General features: G+C 39.0%; 1 protein-coding gene across 2 annotated transcripts in view; it reads right to left on the reverse strand.

Moving 5' to 3' along the window:
* Positions 1 to 12,357: 12,357 nt before the first annotated feature.
* The window catches only part of ZNF277 (zinc finger protein 277), a 136,142-nt gene continuing 131,690 nt past the window's right edge, over positions 12,358 to 16,809 (reverse strand). For both annotated transcript variants that reach the window (XM_034408857.3, XM_087874163.1), the window contains 3 exons: positions 14,266 to 14,308; positions 13,646 to 13,820; positions 12,358 to 12,759 (listed from right to left, as the gene is read on the reverse strand). In XM_034408857.3, coding sequence (XP_034264748.1) covers positions 12,567 to 12,759; positions 13,646 to 13,820; positions 14,266 to 14,308 — 411 coding nt within the window. In that variant the 3' untranslated portion in view covers positions 12,358 to 12,566. The remainder of the gene's footprint in view (positions 12,760 to 13,645; positions 13,821 to 14,265; positions 14,309 to 16,809) is intronic.

The following is a 16,809-nucleotide window of genomic DNA, read 5'->3' on the forward strand; positions in this document are numbered from 1 at the left end:
CGAACCTTTTTCTCGTGGCGTGCCGGAAGTGTGTATGTGCGCGCGCAACAGCTCCTGTGCGTGCCAGCACCCATAATGCAATGCGAACCCTCCAGCATGTGCACATGACCCTCCCCCGAGCATGCACCCAACATTGTGCATGCGCGTCCTGCACATGCACTTCGGGCACCCCTCTCCCCGTTTTGGGCCTGGAAAGTCATTCTTTTGAGGGCAATCCGGGGCTTCCCTGTGTCCCCGCCCGATAAGACTTCTGGCATAGCCCCAGGCCTCCGGAGAGAAGCCCTGGCCTGCTGCTCCTGCCACCGCCATCCCCTTGCCCCCAGCAGGAGCGGTTCTCGTACTGCCCCAGGAGGAGTGGAGGAGAGCGCAGCTGCTCACTCATGGAGATCCACCTGTGGGGAAATGATCGTGGAAAGCGGTAAGAAATGCGCGAGCCAGGAAGCGGTCATGCTCCCTGGGAGGAGAGGGTTGCACATTCACTCCAGCAAAGGTTTTTGCAACCCTCTCTGGCCAGGGAGCATGACCGCTTCCTGGTCAGCGCACCTCTTACTGCACCCACTCCATGAGTGAGAAGCTGAGCTCTCCTCCGGTCCTCCTGGGGCAGCTCGCCTCCCCGCTGGCAGATTTTCCTTCTTCTTGCTGCTCCAGGAGAAGCCTGAGACTCAGCTTTCCTCAGAAAAGCGCTTCATCATTTCAGCGCAGGGAACACGCGTGGCGTCGGGGGATCCGTGCAGCTACTATCCCACCCATCCTCAGCCTTGGCCACGCCACGAGGCTCCAACTCAAGGAGGAGAAGACGGAGGAAGGGAGGGGGAGTCCAAATGGCAGCTACCTGAAGCAAGCTGCAGCGCGATTTTGCAGGGCAGTTGGAGAAGCGGCAGAAATAGCAGCCAGGGCTGGGCTTTCAGCGGGTAAGCAACGCTACCTCTGCGGTGGGGACCTTTGGATAGGGCAGGGGCAGGCTGTGCGAGCAGCCTGTCTCTTAGCTGGCAAGAACGGCTACAGCCTGCCCCCGGTCTCTCTCTCCAAAGTTCCTCACGGCAGAGGCAGTATTGCTTATCCGCTGAAAGCGCAGACCTGGCTATTTCTGCCTCTTCTCCAGCCACTCGGAGCCCTGCATAATAGCGCTGCAGCTTGCTTGAGGTAGCCCGCGTTTAGACTTCCCCCGCCCCCCTCTTCCTCCATCTTCTCCTTGAGTTGGAGCCTCGCGGCGTAACCAAGGCTGAGGAGGGGTGAGATACTAGCTGCAGGGATCCTCTGGTGCCACCCATGTTCCCTGCCCTGCAATAATGAAGCGCTTTGCCAAGGAAAGCAGAGTCTCTCGGTCAGGCAGGAGGCAAGATCTGGCATCGCAGGCATGGGAGACTGACAGCCTTGCAAGCCCATTCTCTCTTGGCTGCTTGGAGAAAACAGCAGAAAGCAGAGGATGAGGAAGTTGGGAAGCCATGAAACAGAATTAAGGGAAGGAAGGGAACGGATAATTCAAGCAGTATATTGGTCTTTCCATGCAATGGAAGGAGCAGGAGACTGGGGCTTCAATCCCTTCCCCCAAAGATCTGGGCCATGCCTTGCACAGCCTGCCCCTGCCCTCTCCAAAGTTCCCCACGACAGAGGCAGCGTTGCTTACCCGCTGAAAGCCCAGCCCTGGCTGCTATTTCTGCCGCTTCTCCAACCGCCCTGCATAATCACGCTATGCTAGAAGTCTGCTCGGGCGGGAAGACAGGGAAGATCCGGACCGCCCGTCCTTGCCACCACCGCCCCTTCGCCCTTGGCGGCAGCAATTCTCACACAGCTGCTTCCCTGGCAGTGGTAGGAGCAGCTGGCAGGGGAGAGGGGATGGCGGCAGGCTGCGGCAGAAGACAGTTCGAGCCGGCTAAGAGGCAATGTTCTTCCTCCTGCCAGCCTCGAGCTCAGCTCCAGGCAGCATCCAGCATCCAGGAGTTAGACCAAAGTGTATCTAAGAATTGGCAGTAGGGCTCAATTCAGCCTGAAAACGTAACTTTTGACACAGATCTCAGATTTTGAAGAGAAACACATGTTCATCTTCACCAGGGTCTGGAGGGCTGGGAAACCGCTTCATGATATGTGAACTTTCTGCAAGGAGTTAGCCCAAGTCGTGTCAGAATTGGTGGTAAGACTCAGATAAAGAAGAAAAGTTTTGACACTTTTGACACAGAACTGAGATTTGGAAACGAAACACATATTAAAGTTCTGAATGGTATGGAAATAAAAAAAAACCCTGTCCATTTTGAGATGTGAGCTTTCCCTGAGGTGTTACCTGAAGGGGGATCTGAGAATTGGCGGTAGGACTCATTTCAACCAGAAAACCTTACTGGTTTGGAAAATAAACATATTTATGTTTTCCAAGGTCTCGAAAGCCAAAAACCCGCTCCAATTTGAGATGTGAACTTTCCCTGAGAGTTAGCTCAAGGCATAACTCAGAATTGTTGGTAGGACTCAATTAAGGAAGAAAACTTCAGTTTTGACACAGAGCTCAGATTTGGAAAAGAAACACAGTTTAAGTTGTGCAGTGTGTGGAAAGTCGAAAAACCACTCCATTTTGAGTTCCAGCACTCCCTAAGAAGTTAGCCCAAGGGAGATTGAGAATTATCGGCAGGACTCAATTCAGCCAGAAAACATCAGTTTTGACACAAAGTCAGATTTGGAAAAGAAACACACATTAAAGTTCAGCAGGGTGTGGAAAGCCAAAACACCACTCCATTTTGAGATCCGAGCTTTCCTTGAGGAGTTAGCCAAAGGGGATCTCAGAATTGGTGGTAGGAATCAATTTAGCCAGAAAAGGTCACTTTTGACAGAGTTCAGATTTGGAAAAGAAACACATATTCATCTTATCAGGGGTATGGAAATCAAAAAATACCTGTCTATTTTGAGATGTGAGCTCTCCCTGAGGAGTTAGCCCAAGGGGTATTTGAGAATTTGGTGTAGGACTCCCCAGCCAGAAAACTTCGCTTTTGACACAGAGCTCGGATTTGAAAAAGAAACACACAATCAAGTTGCACAGGGTGTGGAAAGCCAAGAAATCACTCCATTTTGAGACATCACATTTCCCTGAGGAGTTAGCCCAAGGCGTATCCGATTTTGGTGCAGCACTCAATTAAGCAAGAAAACTTCACTTTTGAAACACTCAGATTTTGGAAAAAAACATAGTCAAGTTCAGCAGGCTGTGGAAACACTACTCCATTTTGACATGTGAGCTTTCCCTGAGTAATTAGCCCAAGTCATGTCTCAGAAGTTCAATACAGCTAGAAAATTTCACCTTTGACGCAGAGATTTTTTAAAAAATTTGATTTATATGCCACCCTTCTCCAGAGACTCAGGGCGGCTTACAATGCGTTAATACAATGCCTTCATACTTTTGTATATTTATACAAAGTCAGCTTATTGCCCCCACAAACTGGGTCCTCAATTTACCTACCTTAGAAACGATGGAAGGCTGAGTCAACCTTGAGCCTGGTGAGATTCGAAGTTACAGTAATTGCAGACAGCTGGTGCTAATCACAATGTTATCAGTCTGCTGAGCCACCAGGCTCAGATTTTTTCCAGATTTGGAAAAGAAATACACATTCAGCAGTTCAGCAGTGTGTGGAAAGCCAAAACACCACTCCATTTTGAGATCCGAGCTTTTCTTGAGGAGTTAGCTAAAGGGGATCTCAGAATTGGCAGTAGGAATCAATTCAGTCAGAAAAAGTCACTTGACACAGAGCTCGGATTTGGAAAAGAAACACATATTCATGTTGAACTGGGTCTGGAAAAACGATAATCCACTCCACATTGAGACATGAGCATCCCCTGGTGAGTTAGCCCAATGGGTATTTAAGAATTGGGGGTACAACTCTGTCACTTTTGACACAGAGTTCAGATTTGGAAAATAAACATATTTATGTTCCCTAAGGTCTAGAAAGCCAAAAACCCGCTCCATTTTGAGATGTGAACTTTCCCTGAGAGTTAGCCCAACTCAGAATTGTTAGTAGGACTCAATTAAGGAAGAAAACTTCACTTTTGACACAGAGCTCAGATTTGAAAAAGAAACAAATATTTAAGTTGTGCAGTGTGTGGAAAGTCGAAAAACCACTCAATTTTAAGTTCCAGCTCTCCGTAAGGAGTTAGCCCAAGCGGGATCTGAGAATTATCGGCAACTGAATTTCGCCAGAAAACATCAGTTTTGACACAGAGCTCAGATTTGGAAAAGAAACAGACATTTAAGTTCAGCAGGGTGGGGAAAGCGAAACAACCACTCCATTTTGAGATCCGAGCTTTCCTTGAGGAGTTAGCCAAAGCGGATCTCAGAATTGGCGGTAGTAATCAATTCAGCCAGAAAATGTCACTTTTGACAGAGAGCTCAGATTTGGAAAAGAAACATATTCATCTTCACCTGGGTCTGGAAGGCTGGATAACCGCTTCATATTGACGTGAGCTTTCTGCAAGGAGTTACCCAAGTCATGTGTCAGAATTGATGATGGGACTCAGTTAAGGAAGAAAAGTTCACTTTTGACACAGAAGTGAGATTTGGAAATGAAACACATATTGAAGTTCTGAATGGGATGGAAATCCCCAAAACCTGTCCATTTTCAGATGTGAACTTTCCCTGAGGATTTAGTCGAAGGGGGATCTGAGAATTGTCTGTAGGACTCATTTCAGCTAGAAAACTTCACTTTTGACACAGAGCTCAGATTTGGAAAAGAAACACATGTTAATCTTCACCAGGGTCTGGAGGGCTGGAAAACCGCTTCATATTGACATGTGAGCTTTCTGCAAGGAGTTAGCCCAAGTCAAGTGTCAGAATTGGTGGTAGGACTCAATTCCGTCAGACAACTTCACTTTTGACACAGAGCTTAGATTTGGAAAGGAGACTCATATTCATGTTCCCTTGGGTCTGGAAAACCAATTTACAAATCTAATCTTTCCAGGAGGAGTTTGACCAAGCTTAAAATTGACGGTAGGACTCAATTCAGCCTGACAACTTTTGACACAGAGCTCAGATTTGGAAAAGGAACACATATTCATCTTACCAAGGGTATGGAAAGCCAAAAAAACCCTGTCCTTTTTGAGATGTGAGCTCTCCCTGAGGAGTTAGCCCAAGGGGTATCTCAGAATTTGGTGTAGGACTCCTCAGACAGGAAACTGGGTCTGAAAAGCCGATAACCCACTCCACATTGAGACACGAGCGTTCCCTGGTGAGTTAGCCCAATGGGTATCTAAGAATTGGGGGCACAATTCTCTGTCACTTTTGACACAGAGCTCAGATTTGGAAAATAAACATATTTATGTTCCCTAAGGTCTGGAAAGGCAAAAACCTGCTCCATTTTGAGATGTGAACTTTCCTTGAGAGTTAGCTCAAGGCATAACTCAGAATTGTTGGTAGGACTCAATTAGGGAAGAAAACTTCACTTTTGACAGAGAGCTCAGTTTTGGAAAAGAAACACAGTTTAAGTTGTGCAGTGTGTGGAAAGTCGAAAAACCACTCCATTTTGAGTTCCATCTCTCCCTGAGAAGTTAGCCCAAGGGGGATTGAGAATTATCGGCAGGACTCAATTCAGCCAGAAAACGTCAGTTTTGACACAAAGCCAGATTTGGAAAAGAAACACACGTTCAAGTTCAGCAGGGTGTGGAAAGCCAAAACACCACTCCGTTTTGAGATCCAAGCTTTCCCTGAGGAGTTAGCCCAATCAGAATTGGGGTAGGACTCAATTCAGCTAGAAAGCTTCCCCTTTGACACAGAGCTCAGATTTGGAAAAGAAACACATATTCATGTTCACCAGGGTCTGGAAAGTAAAAAAACTGCTTCATATTGACATGTTAGCTTTCCCTCAATATGATCTCAATATGGAATGGGCCAATATCAACATGAATGTGTTTCTTTTCCAAACCAGAGATCTCTTCAAGAAAATTGGAAATATGAAGGGAGCATTTCATGGAAAGATGGGTATGATAAAAGACCAAAATGGCAGGGACCTAACAGAGGCAGAAGAGATTAAGGAGAGGTGGCAAATTTACACAGAACTATAGAAGAAGAAGCTTAACATCCTTGATAAACACTGACTTCGAGGTAGACATCCTGGAATGCGAAGTCAAATGGGCCTTAGGAAGTCTGAGCAACAACAAAGCTAGTGGAGGCAACAGTATTCCAGCTGAGCTATTCAAAATCTTAAAAAACAATGCAGTAAAAGTGCTACTCAATATGCCAGCAAATTTGGAAAAGTCAACAGTGGCCACAGAATTGGAAAAGGTCAGTTTACATTCCAATTCCAAAGAAGGGCAATCCCAAAGAATGCTCAAACTACTGCACCATTGCACTCATTTCACATGCTAGCAATGTTATACTTAAAATCCTACAAGTTAGGGTCCAGCAGTATGTGGACCGAGAACTACCAGAAGTGCAGGTAGGATTTCCAAGAGGCAGATCAACTAGAGATGAAATTGCCAACATATGCTGGATCATGGAGAAAGCTAGGGAGTTCCAGAAAAACATCTACTTCTACTTCATTGACTATGCTAAAGTCTTTGATTTTGTGGATCACAACAAATTGTGGCAAATTCTCAAAGAGATGGAAGTACCAGACCATCTTATTTGTCTCTTGAGAAACCTATATGCGGATCAAGAAGCAACACTGAGAACTGGACACTGAACCACTGATTGGTTCAAAATTGAGAAAGGAGTCCAGCAAGGCTGTATACTGTCACCCTGGCTTCCTATTTTTGCCCTGCTCAGCCAACAATCTTAAAACTATGGAACTGAATGTATGTCCTTGTTCATTGCAATTTGAGGCTACCAATTAGTTTCGGTCTCTTCTAACCACTTGCTCATGTTCTCGCACGTCCAAAGTAAATTATAAAAAACATGTAAGTAGCATTTAGTGGCAGGGGGAGGGAATAGGAGGGCTAGAAAAAAACAGGGGTTACTAAAATGCTCATAGTTTGTTTTTGCGTTATTTAATATATTTTTTTAAAAAACCCACTTCAAAAAATTCAGATTTTTAGAACACAACTTTTCAAGAAGAAACAATATTTTAGAAATGACCTTTTTGTATTTATGTTTTTGCACATGCAGTGAAACTAATGTTTAAAATATTGTTCCATTTCTGTAGGAAGAAAGTTTCTTCTTAACCTTAAGTTTTAATATTTTTAGATATTCTATCTTAGTGGTTCCCAAACTTTTTCAGTCCATCGCCCCCTTGGTACTACAAACTCATCCTCAGTGCCCCCCACCCAGGGGTGGGTTCTACTTACCTTTACTACCGGTTTGCAGCGGGGCCGCGCATTCGCACATGCACGCACTCTTCTGCACATATGCAGAAGCGTTTTGGTGATGTCGGGGTCAGTGGGCGGGGCCTCCTGCCAGTTTTACTATTGGTTCTATATAACTGGTGAGAACCGGGCAACCCACCACTACCCCCCCTATAGATAGCATTGTTCGGAATAGCGGTTTGCATGACCCACTAAGGAAGATAGTAACAGTAAAATACATGGAATACAGCCATTTTTGGCCTCCTGAAGCCTTACCCCGCATGTCTCATTTTTGTGAAAAACGGGCCCACTTTTCGCAAAAACAGGGTGCGCAGAGCCTTTGGGAGGCCTGCAGGCTGCTCCAATACAAATCTATCCCTGTAACAAAAATAGCTAACACTATTAGTTAACACTACAGAAATCCCCTGAATCAACCAATCTAGAGCAATGATTCTCAGCTGGGGGTTCCTTTTGAATTTGCTGACCACCAGCGAGTGGGAGAAAGCTATTTCACAGAGGAGGGGATGGAGAGGGCTGTGGGATGAATTCACACCCATTCCCAGACCCCTTGGGATCAACCTGCAGCCCTCCCCTGCCTCCTCAGGCGGTGGAGCGTGTGGTGGGGGGATGCTTTTTAAGAAGTCACAAAGAGGGCTGAGAGCTGGTTTCTGTCTCACAAGTAAGATTTGGTCCAGAACCAACCCCAACATAAAGGTCTTTTATTTGCTCCTTGTACTCTTTGTCTTTGCATTTTTAACAGGTAATAAATTAAATTTCCGATGATGTAAAAATAGCTCATAACTCACCTTTCTAGACAGCTATTATCATGTCTAAAAGTAAGATACTCTTCTCTATCTTTTGTCTGGAGTACCATTTAATTCCAGAAGTCCAAGTTTAAAGAATGGACTTCTGGAATTAAAGCTCAATTTTTTAGCTAAAACTTAATTCACATCTGTTAGTTTTGTTTGAGCAGTGTGAACAATTGACAGTGTGATCCTCCAAAGGTATGAAAAATATATCATTGATTTTTCTTTGGCATTTAAACTAGATAACCAATGTGAAAAAGTGCATCAAGGAAGGACTGGAAAGCCAATTCATACTGAACTGTATTGGGTTTTCTGTTATTTGAATAAAATGAAAAGAAATCAAATAGTGGTACCTAGTGTGGAAAAAGAGACGAAATAATGGGTCATTCTCAACACTTGAATTCTCTACACTTCAAATATCTAGAAATTATTATGGTTAAGTGAGCTTTGCCCCATTTTACGATTTTTCTTGCCATAGTTCAAATCAAAGTTCAAATCAAAGATTTGATAGTTCAAATCAGAGATTTGATAGTTCAAAGATTTCTGAGACCAATGTTGAATACTTAAATTTCAGTAATCACCAATCCCAGTTTTAAAATGAGTTTAGAATCAGTGGGAGTCACTGATAACAATGAACTACTAGCTACTGATAATGAGTCCAGCCCTGCCTTTCTTTTCCTTCTGTTCAAGTTTTGCAAGTATTTTTTCCAGGTATATGTTTTATTCCAATGTATACACACCATTATTGTTAGGGAAAAATGGGTCTTCCAAGCAATTTTAAAAGACACTGTCAGAATGACTCTGCCCTCAGCCCCCCTTGTGGCTCCTTGAAAAACATCTCCCCCACATATGTAAATGAAAAGAATAAGCTTAAAAATCCTAGCCCTTTAAAACTGAAAATATGGAGAATTGGGAGGATGAATATGAGACACTAAGAGAGATGTTTCAAAAGGTAAGGGAGGCATTTAAGGGAAATAAAGAAGCAGAAAATTGGTTAGCTTGCAAAAAAGAAAGAGAAAAGATGAATGAGAAGCAAGAGAAAAAAGGAGATAATATTGAAAAGGAAATAATTGAAAAACAAGATAAAGATGATTACACTGGGTTCAATGATGATAGAATAAAAATGGATATGGGAAAATACACCCCAAATATGACGAAAAGAGAAATAAATGGGGTAAGATTGAGAATGAAAAGTAATAGAGTTAAAATTAAAGGAAAAAGGCTGAAGGGGAGATATAAGAACAGGAGAAAGAAGGTAAAGAAATGGGAGAAAAGGAGGAAAACATCAAGAAAGAGAACTGTGGAGAGACTAAGAGAAAGTGGTTAAGAGTCAGTGAAAATGTTAATTTGTTAATAAAGAGAAGGATGCTAGTTGTAGAAATTATATGTGAAAATGCTGTTAAATGAAAAATAGAACAATATAATGTGAAAGAAAGAATGATATTGGAAGAAGCACTAAAAGGAGAGAATAAATTATAATATAAGAATTAATTGAATAAGATGGAATATGGAAATTAAATGTAAAACTGAATGAAATTGAAATGCAAAAAATGATTCAAATGATATACTTGTAAGAAGTAAAGTAAAAATATATTGTTAAAAGTAAAAAGTCTAAGGATTGGAAGATTGTTTGAGTAAAGATTTTTTTAAAAATGGAATAAGATGAAATATACTGCTAATAATTAAAAAGATGAGGGGAAATTTTGAGAAATATACTTGATAAATGAAAGAAAGACCAGAGTTGCCTGGACTCCATAGTGGAAAATATAAAATTGAAAATGAATACAGCAATAGAGAGGGATGAAGGAAGGAGAGAGAGGGAAGGAAGAGAAGGGAGGAAGGAAGGGAAATTAGAGTAGGAGTGAGGGTAAGAGAGGGAGGAAGAGAGGAGAAGAAGGAGAAAGGAAGGGGAAGTAGGGAAGAGAAGAAGAGGGGGGGAGAGAAAGTAAGAAGGAAAGAAAAGAAAAGAAAAGAGAGAGGTGGTAGGTTTGAGGAGAAAGATTGCTATACAATAAAAAAGATGAAATGGAAGAAAGGCAACCCCAAACAAATATAAAGATATTAAGATAAAGAGTGAATTGTTAAACTTTAAAGAATAAAAGAGAATGAATATGAATAAATAGCAATAATTAGAAACACACATACAAACATACAATGTATTTTCTTTGAACAGAGTATTTGGCCAGTTCACAAATTTAAACAGTGTTTAGTCATTTCAATTAAATTTACAATTTCTATATTTCCTTTTTGCCATATTTATTCCTCATCTATTTTTTTTAAAAAAACAATATTACCCTTCATCCTCATCTCTAATCTTAATCAAATTCAATTTTTCCCTTTTATTCTATATTATACCCCTTCCCATTGTCATCTATTTTTATATCCATCCTCACATTGGTTAATTATGTAATATTACAGTTGTTTAATACAAATTCAACATTTTAATATATGTACCTGGATGAAGCTATCTATCTGGACCCGTACCAGTCGGGCTTCAGGCAGGGGTACAGCACAGAAACGGCATTGGTCGCATTGGTGGATGATCTCTGGAGGGCTCGGGACAGGGGTTATAGAGGTGCAGATGACAGACTCAATAATTCCTCTGTAGAACTTTATCAGCAGCTCTTGGGCAGATATGGTAGAACCTAGAAATTTGAAGGTCTCTAGTATTGATACTGTGTTGTCTAGTATTGTAACCGGTGGTAGTATGGGAGAGTTTCTCCTAAAGTCCACCAACATTTCTACGGTTTTGAGTGTGTTCAGTTCCAGATTGTTCTGGTTGCACCACGAGGCTAGTTGTTCAACCTTCCGACTGTATGCGGATTCATCAGTCTCGAATGAGACCGATCACTGTTGTGTCATCTGCAAACTTCAGTAGTTTAACAGATGGATCGTTTGAGATGCAGTCATTGGTATATAGAGAGAAGAGATGTGGAGAGAGCACACAGCCTTGTGGGGCCCCTATGCTAATTGTGGGGCCCCTGTGCTAATTGTATTGATAGCCATGGCATTGTTTTGGAGAAAACATTCACACAAAAGGAACCATACCAGTAGATATGTAGGAAATGTTTTAATTACTTTTATATTGAGAATTATGGCTGTAACACTAAATGTATTTTCCTATCATGCCTAATTGAGTACATTTAGCATAAGCTAAAATCTTAAACCTATTAGTTGTTATTCACTTATCTGAAATGGTATAGGTTCTCCTGATTGAGCAGAGGGCTGGACTATAAGACCTCCAAGGTCCCTTCCAGCTCATTCTATTATATCATAAAAAATCAATCTACCATTTTTTCTTAATTAATTATCTCTGAGTCCCAAAAAGAAAAATTCTATTTTCTTTACAATAATAATCTTTAAAATCCTTCGTATAAATTTATATCCAAAATTTCTTAATTTTTGTGCAAATCCACCAGCATAATAAAATGCCCCTTATGTTTTCATATTTTCAACATTTGTACATTTTGATAATTTATTTGGTGTCATAGACCAATGATACATCACTTTACAATTTTTCTCATAAATTATTAATCTAAATTTAATACCAGTTTCCCACATTCTTTCTCAAATCTCTATGTTTTACCTCAAATTATTAGCCCATTTTGTCATGCCCATTTTAACATGTTCTTCTGTTTCAAACATTAATAAAATTTTATTAATTTTTGCTATTATGTTCATAATTTGTACACATTATAGTTCAATTTCAAATTATGTTTTGTAATTTTCAATTCAAATTGACTTTTTATTCATATTGTATTTTTTATTCATATTGTATCTTTCATTTAACTGTGCATATAATCAGAAACAATGTCCTTCTACAGTTAATTGTTCTCTTGACTTTATCTCAATTTTTCCACCCTCTTGTACACTAAATGACACTAAATCTTTGTATGCTAACTATTTATTTCTATCAGCGGTTACTCTTCTATAGAATGCTTCCTGTATGGAGGTTGATAAAAGATATATTTGGACTCCTGGGTTTATATTTCAATATAGCACTTTTCACATAATGATTTTTAAAATCTACATTAATATTAACTTTATTGTATCATAAAAAAGCTCATGTCTGACAAACTTCATTATTTTATTTCTCAGCAGGTCCCATTTTTTCATCCAACCCAAACAAAATACTGCAGAATACAATTTTAAATCAGGTAATCCTAATCAGTCTTTTGTATCCTGCAGAATTTATATTTAATCTTTGGTTTCTTTCTCTGCCATAGAAATCTAGATAATAACTTGGCCATTGTTTAAAAGGCAAACCATTTTTCAAAATTGGTATTGTTTGAAATAAAAACAACACTCTAGGTAACATTTTTATTTTTCTCCCAGAAATTTCTCCAAGAAAGAATAAATTTCATCTTTCCCCATCTTAATAGATCTTAATTTCATTCCATACTGTAATATAATTATGTTAAAATAACATACCATTCATGTTTGACATAGTAATATCCAAATATTTTACCTCTTTTAAAATTTGAAAACCAGTTATTAAGATTTTTTTCATTGTAATCATGTTTCTATGTTATTTAACTCCTCATGAAGAAGCTCATTTAATACACTGCTCTGTTTCAAAGCCTCTACGTTGTAAACATCTTCACTAATGACAGGTATGTTATCTGTTCGTTTTTCAGCTGCCAGTTCATCCTCATTGTCAGAAAGTGAGCAGAGAAGAGTATCATTTTCATAGGTAGGAAAATAGTACCTAAACAGAACAAAAAAAAGTAATATATCTAATTAATGTTTTCTTTGCCCACACCACTTATAGCATTATGACTGAACCTAACATTACTGAAATGGACATGGCTACTGCAACCACATAAACAGCAATAGCCTGTCATATAAGCAGAAATTGGCAATAGTTGCGGCTATCTCTTGCTACTGCTGTAGTTTGTGTGATACTGGTTAGGGTGGACTGAAATGCTATGCGGTGCACTATAGATCTATTACTATTTCAGTGCTAATGGAAGAATGGCAAGGCAGCAATAACTGCTACTGCATGTAGGTAACACCAAATAAAGAACACATGTAATTGGATCCTATTCCCCAATTCCAATTCTTAACACAGTTCCCAATGAAATGGGAAGCATCACTGGGAAACTGCTTCACAATTTATGATATGTGCACATAATGAATATGTTCACATGCATATATATTCATATAATCAATATTTTCAGTCACTACAGATTCTTGAAGGTACAAACCAACAATGCTGGTGGTGCTTGTTTTTGAATTTCAAGTCTGTAGTTAATTAATTCTGTTTTCCTACTTTCTGTAAACTTTAAATCATCTTGCATTTTTAAACACATTGAATAGTTTGTAATAGAAAACTTACTGTTCTCTATTTGTCACTTATTAAGTGATATGCCCTGTCTAATGAAAATATTCTATCCTTTCTTTTTAAATCTAGCAAAAATACCTAGCAAATTGTATTAGTGCTTTTAGTTTGAAAGTGTGTAGATCAGAGAGCATTCTGAATGATTGGCTGGTTTGTAGCCTGCATAGATTAAGAGAATACAAACCTTGACTGTCAAATTAAGTCTTATAATACACTGTCTACAATATTGATGGAACACGCATACATAACTTACTGTGGTTGATCCCAAACAGATCTTTCAGGTAGAACTGCTATATGTTTGCTATCTTCCAAATGACATATTAACTCTTTTTTTAAATGGAATTTTTTCTCACACTTAAAACACTGACATTGGTGCACCTGTCTTCTGATGAAATTCATTAGTTTTACTTGTTGATAGAAATTCAGATCTAGTAAACAAAAAATAGGTTTTAGGGAAGAAGTAGATATATCTAAATAAGATTCTTGGATCAAATTAATCTTGTGTTTCTAGTATTTAAACTACATTTATTATTCTTAAATAAGTTAAAGTTCTGCATATCTTTTGATCTTTTGAAATAGAAGGGTATGACAGATTCTGACATCTATTGTATATTGCTTAAGGAGAAATAAAGCAAATAGTGCCATGCCACTACTTGTTATTTACTACTTCAGTGCTGAAACCTGAGCAGCTATTAAGAAATCATGCAGCTCATTTATATGTCGATATATATTAACATTTAAGAAAGGAAAATTGCAGTAAAAGTCCAGGTAATTAAAAAAAACCTTGAATTGTATAGATTGATTTATATTCTAACACCCCCCTCCATTTTTTATGAGGAGCAATTTCTTTAATACAAAGTATGGATTACTTACCATGCTCAGATTTAATTTTTAGCAAGTTAAATCCATGAGCCTCCTAGGTTTGGAAAGAAAAAACGTTTTTGAAAGATTTTGAATTAGTTATATTTGCTGAATGCTAATTTTGTGAAAACTAGAAATAGTATAATTGTACTGTACAATATTATACTGCTCAAAAAAATAAAGGGAACACAAGCAGAAGACATCCGAGATCTGAATGAATGAAATAGCCTTATTAAATACTTTGTTCTTTACATACAGTAGTTTATACACTGCCCAAACAACTAAAGGGAACACAAAACTACTGTATGTAACGAACAAAGTATTTAATAAGGCTATTTCATTCATTCAGATCTTGGATGTCTTCTGCTTGTGTTCCCTTTATTTTTTTGAGCAGTGTATATTAATAATAATAATAATAATAATAATAATAATAATAATAATAATAATAATAATAATATTTCTATACCGCCCTTCTCCCGAAGGACTCAGGGCGGTGTACAGCCAATTTAAAAACACAAGACAAAACAATGATTAAAATTAAAATAATTAAATAAATTTGGCCGGTTTAAAACCCCCAAAATTTAAAATACCCCAATTTAAAATTATTATGTTGATAGCCCAGCCTGGCGGAACAACAGGGTCTTCAGTGCGCAGCGAAACACCCGGAGGTCGGAGATATTGAAGCATACTGCTGTATTATTTTTTACCCAACTATTTGTTGCAATTATAAATGTTACAAAAAAAATCCAATAAGCACAGTGAAAACATAAATTCTTCTAAATGTTTGCTGCCTTCTCAAAGCCTTACAATTAGGGACTATAACTTTTATCCAGCAAACAATGTTTATATAAATCATGTCTTAGCACGAAGTTTAAAGGAGCCACAGCTTCTTAGGTGAATATTTTTAGTCACTAAACTTTATCCCAAGTTGGATGCAGACTTCAGCCCCTTTCAGTTTTTCAGTTTAACACATAAATCATTTCAAACTGAACAGGCAACTCCATCACAGATACAGCCCTTTTCCTACTCTCTCAAGTATTAAAATAACTTGGGGAGGCATGGTTGTCACTGCGTTTTTTATTTCCCAGCTGAGCTTCATTATTTTTGGACTAATAGACTTACTGTAGTTTGCCAAGTTCCTTATCAGTATTTTACTACGCATGTCCGCATTCCTTCACTTGCTTCACACACTCTTTCCTTTGTTCTCTTGCCAGAAAGGTCCGGCTGAGAAATAGCCGGCAAAAGCTATTTCAAAATGTAGCAATTACTTTTCTTAGTTAGTGAGGTGTTTTATTTTCTTTATAACAAATAAATGAGTTTTATTAGAGAACTTTTCTTCGTGTTTTCTTTTTCAGAATATTGCAACAAGGAATAAGCCACGATCCATCCTCTAATTAAACCAGGGTGATTTGTCCCAGAGCCAAATATGGGATTAATCAATGCCCTGACAATGGTCACGGCGGTATGACAGTCACTTTGAGGGCTCTCAAGGACCCGTCGATATCTCCGCTGTCCAGAGATCCTCGGTGATCTAAGTTGTCCTGTAGGAACGACAAACAAGAGGAGCACATACCAGTCAGCACAGGGAGATCGTAAACTCCCTGGCAGAATCGGAAGAAGCTCCTCAAACTGGACAGTGCAGAAAGCGACCTAGAAGTCGCTAGGAAGCTGGGGCGGCCGCAACAAAAGAGGAAGAAAAGAGACAGCATGTGACATTGAGGTGAGAGTGACTTGTTTTGTTTTTTTTTTGTTTTTTTTTTGAGAGTTTCTCTTCAAATCCATCTGAAAGATCCATAGAGTGGAAAAGACTAACTGAGAGCGAGGAGTGAGAGTGGATGTGTATTCGCTCTCACATCTAGTAATTTGATGACGAGGAAAGCGCAATCGGAAGTTTTTACTATATTGTTATTGAAGGGGGGAAAAAGGATTTAGGGAACTTTTAACTTTTATAAAACTTGACAATAAAAATTTGGATAATGAATTTAATGGAAGATTTGAATGAAATGTTACAGAATGGTGGTGATTGCTAGAAGAAAATTTTGAAACAACAAAGCTTAAAGAAGTGAATGTACTGTGTTAATGCTAAAAGTTAACCTGCAGTGTCATTTAGTGGCAGAAGAAAAAAATAGATCTTTACTTTGAAGAAATCCAAATAAATTGACCTTGACATTTTGGCTAAATGATAATAGAACAGCTGTGGAAGAGAGAAGACTAGACTTTGAACTTGTTTTTGAACTTTTTTTTTCTTTTTGGCATTTAATCTTTTTTTTTTTCTCCTGGGGTGACTAGTTCTTTTTGAAGTATTTTGTTTTGAGACTTGCTGGTGGGAAAGTGAAAAGTCTATATTCTTGATTTGTTTTTTACCCAGATGCTTTTTTACTGAATTTAATAGAATTGGACTATCAAAGTTTGGATTATGACCTGAAGAGTCAGAAAAAAAAAAACTTTTTTTAAAAAATCTTTTTTTTGGTTATTCTTGTTTGGATTTTGATTTTGAATTTTTTTACCTTTTGGGCAGCTGGATTAGCTTTTCTTTTTTTCCTTCTCTTTTCTCTC

Source organism: Pantherophis guttatus, chromosome 7 (assembly GCF_059756535.1).
Source record: "Pantherophis guttatus breed Tessera chromosome 7, ASM5975653v1, whole genome shotgun sequence".
NCBI lineage: Eukaryota > Metazoa > Chordata > Lepidosauria > Squamata > Colubridae > Pantherophis > Pantherophis guttatus.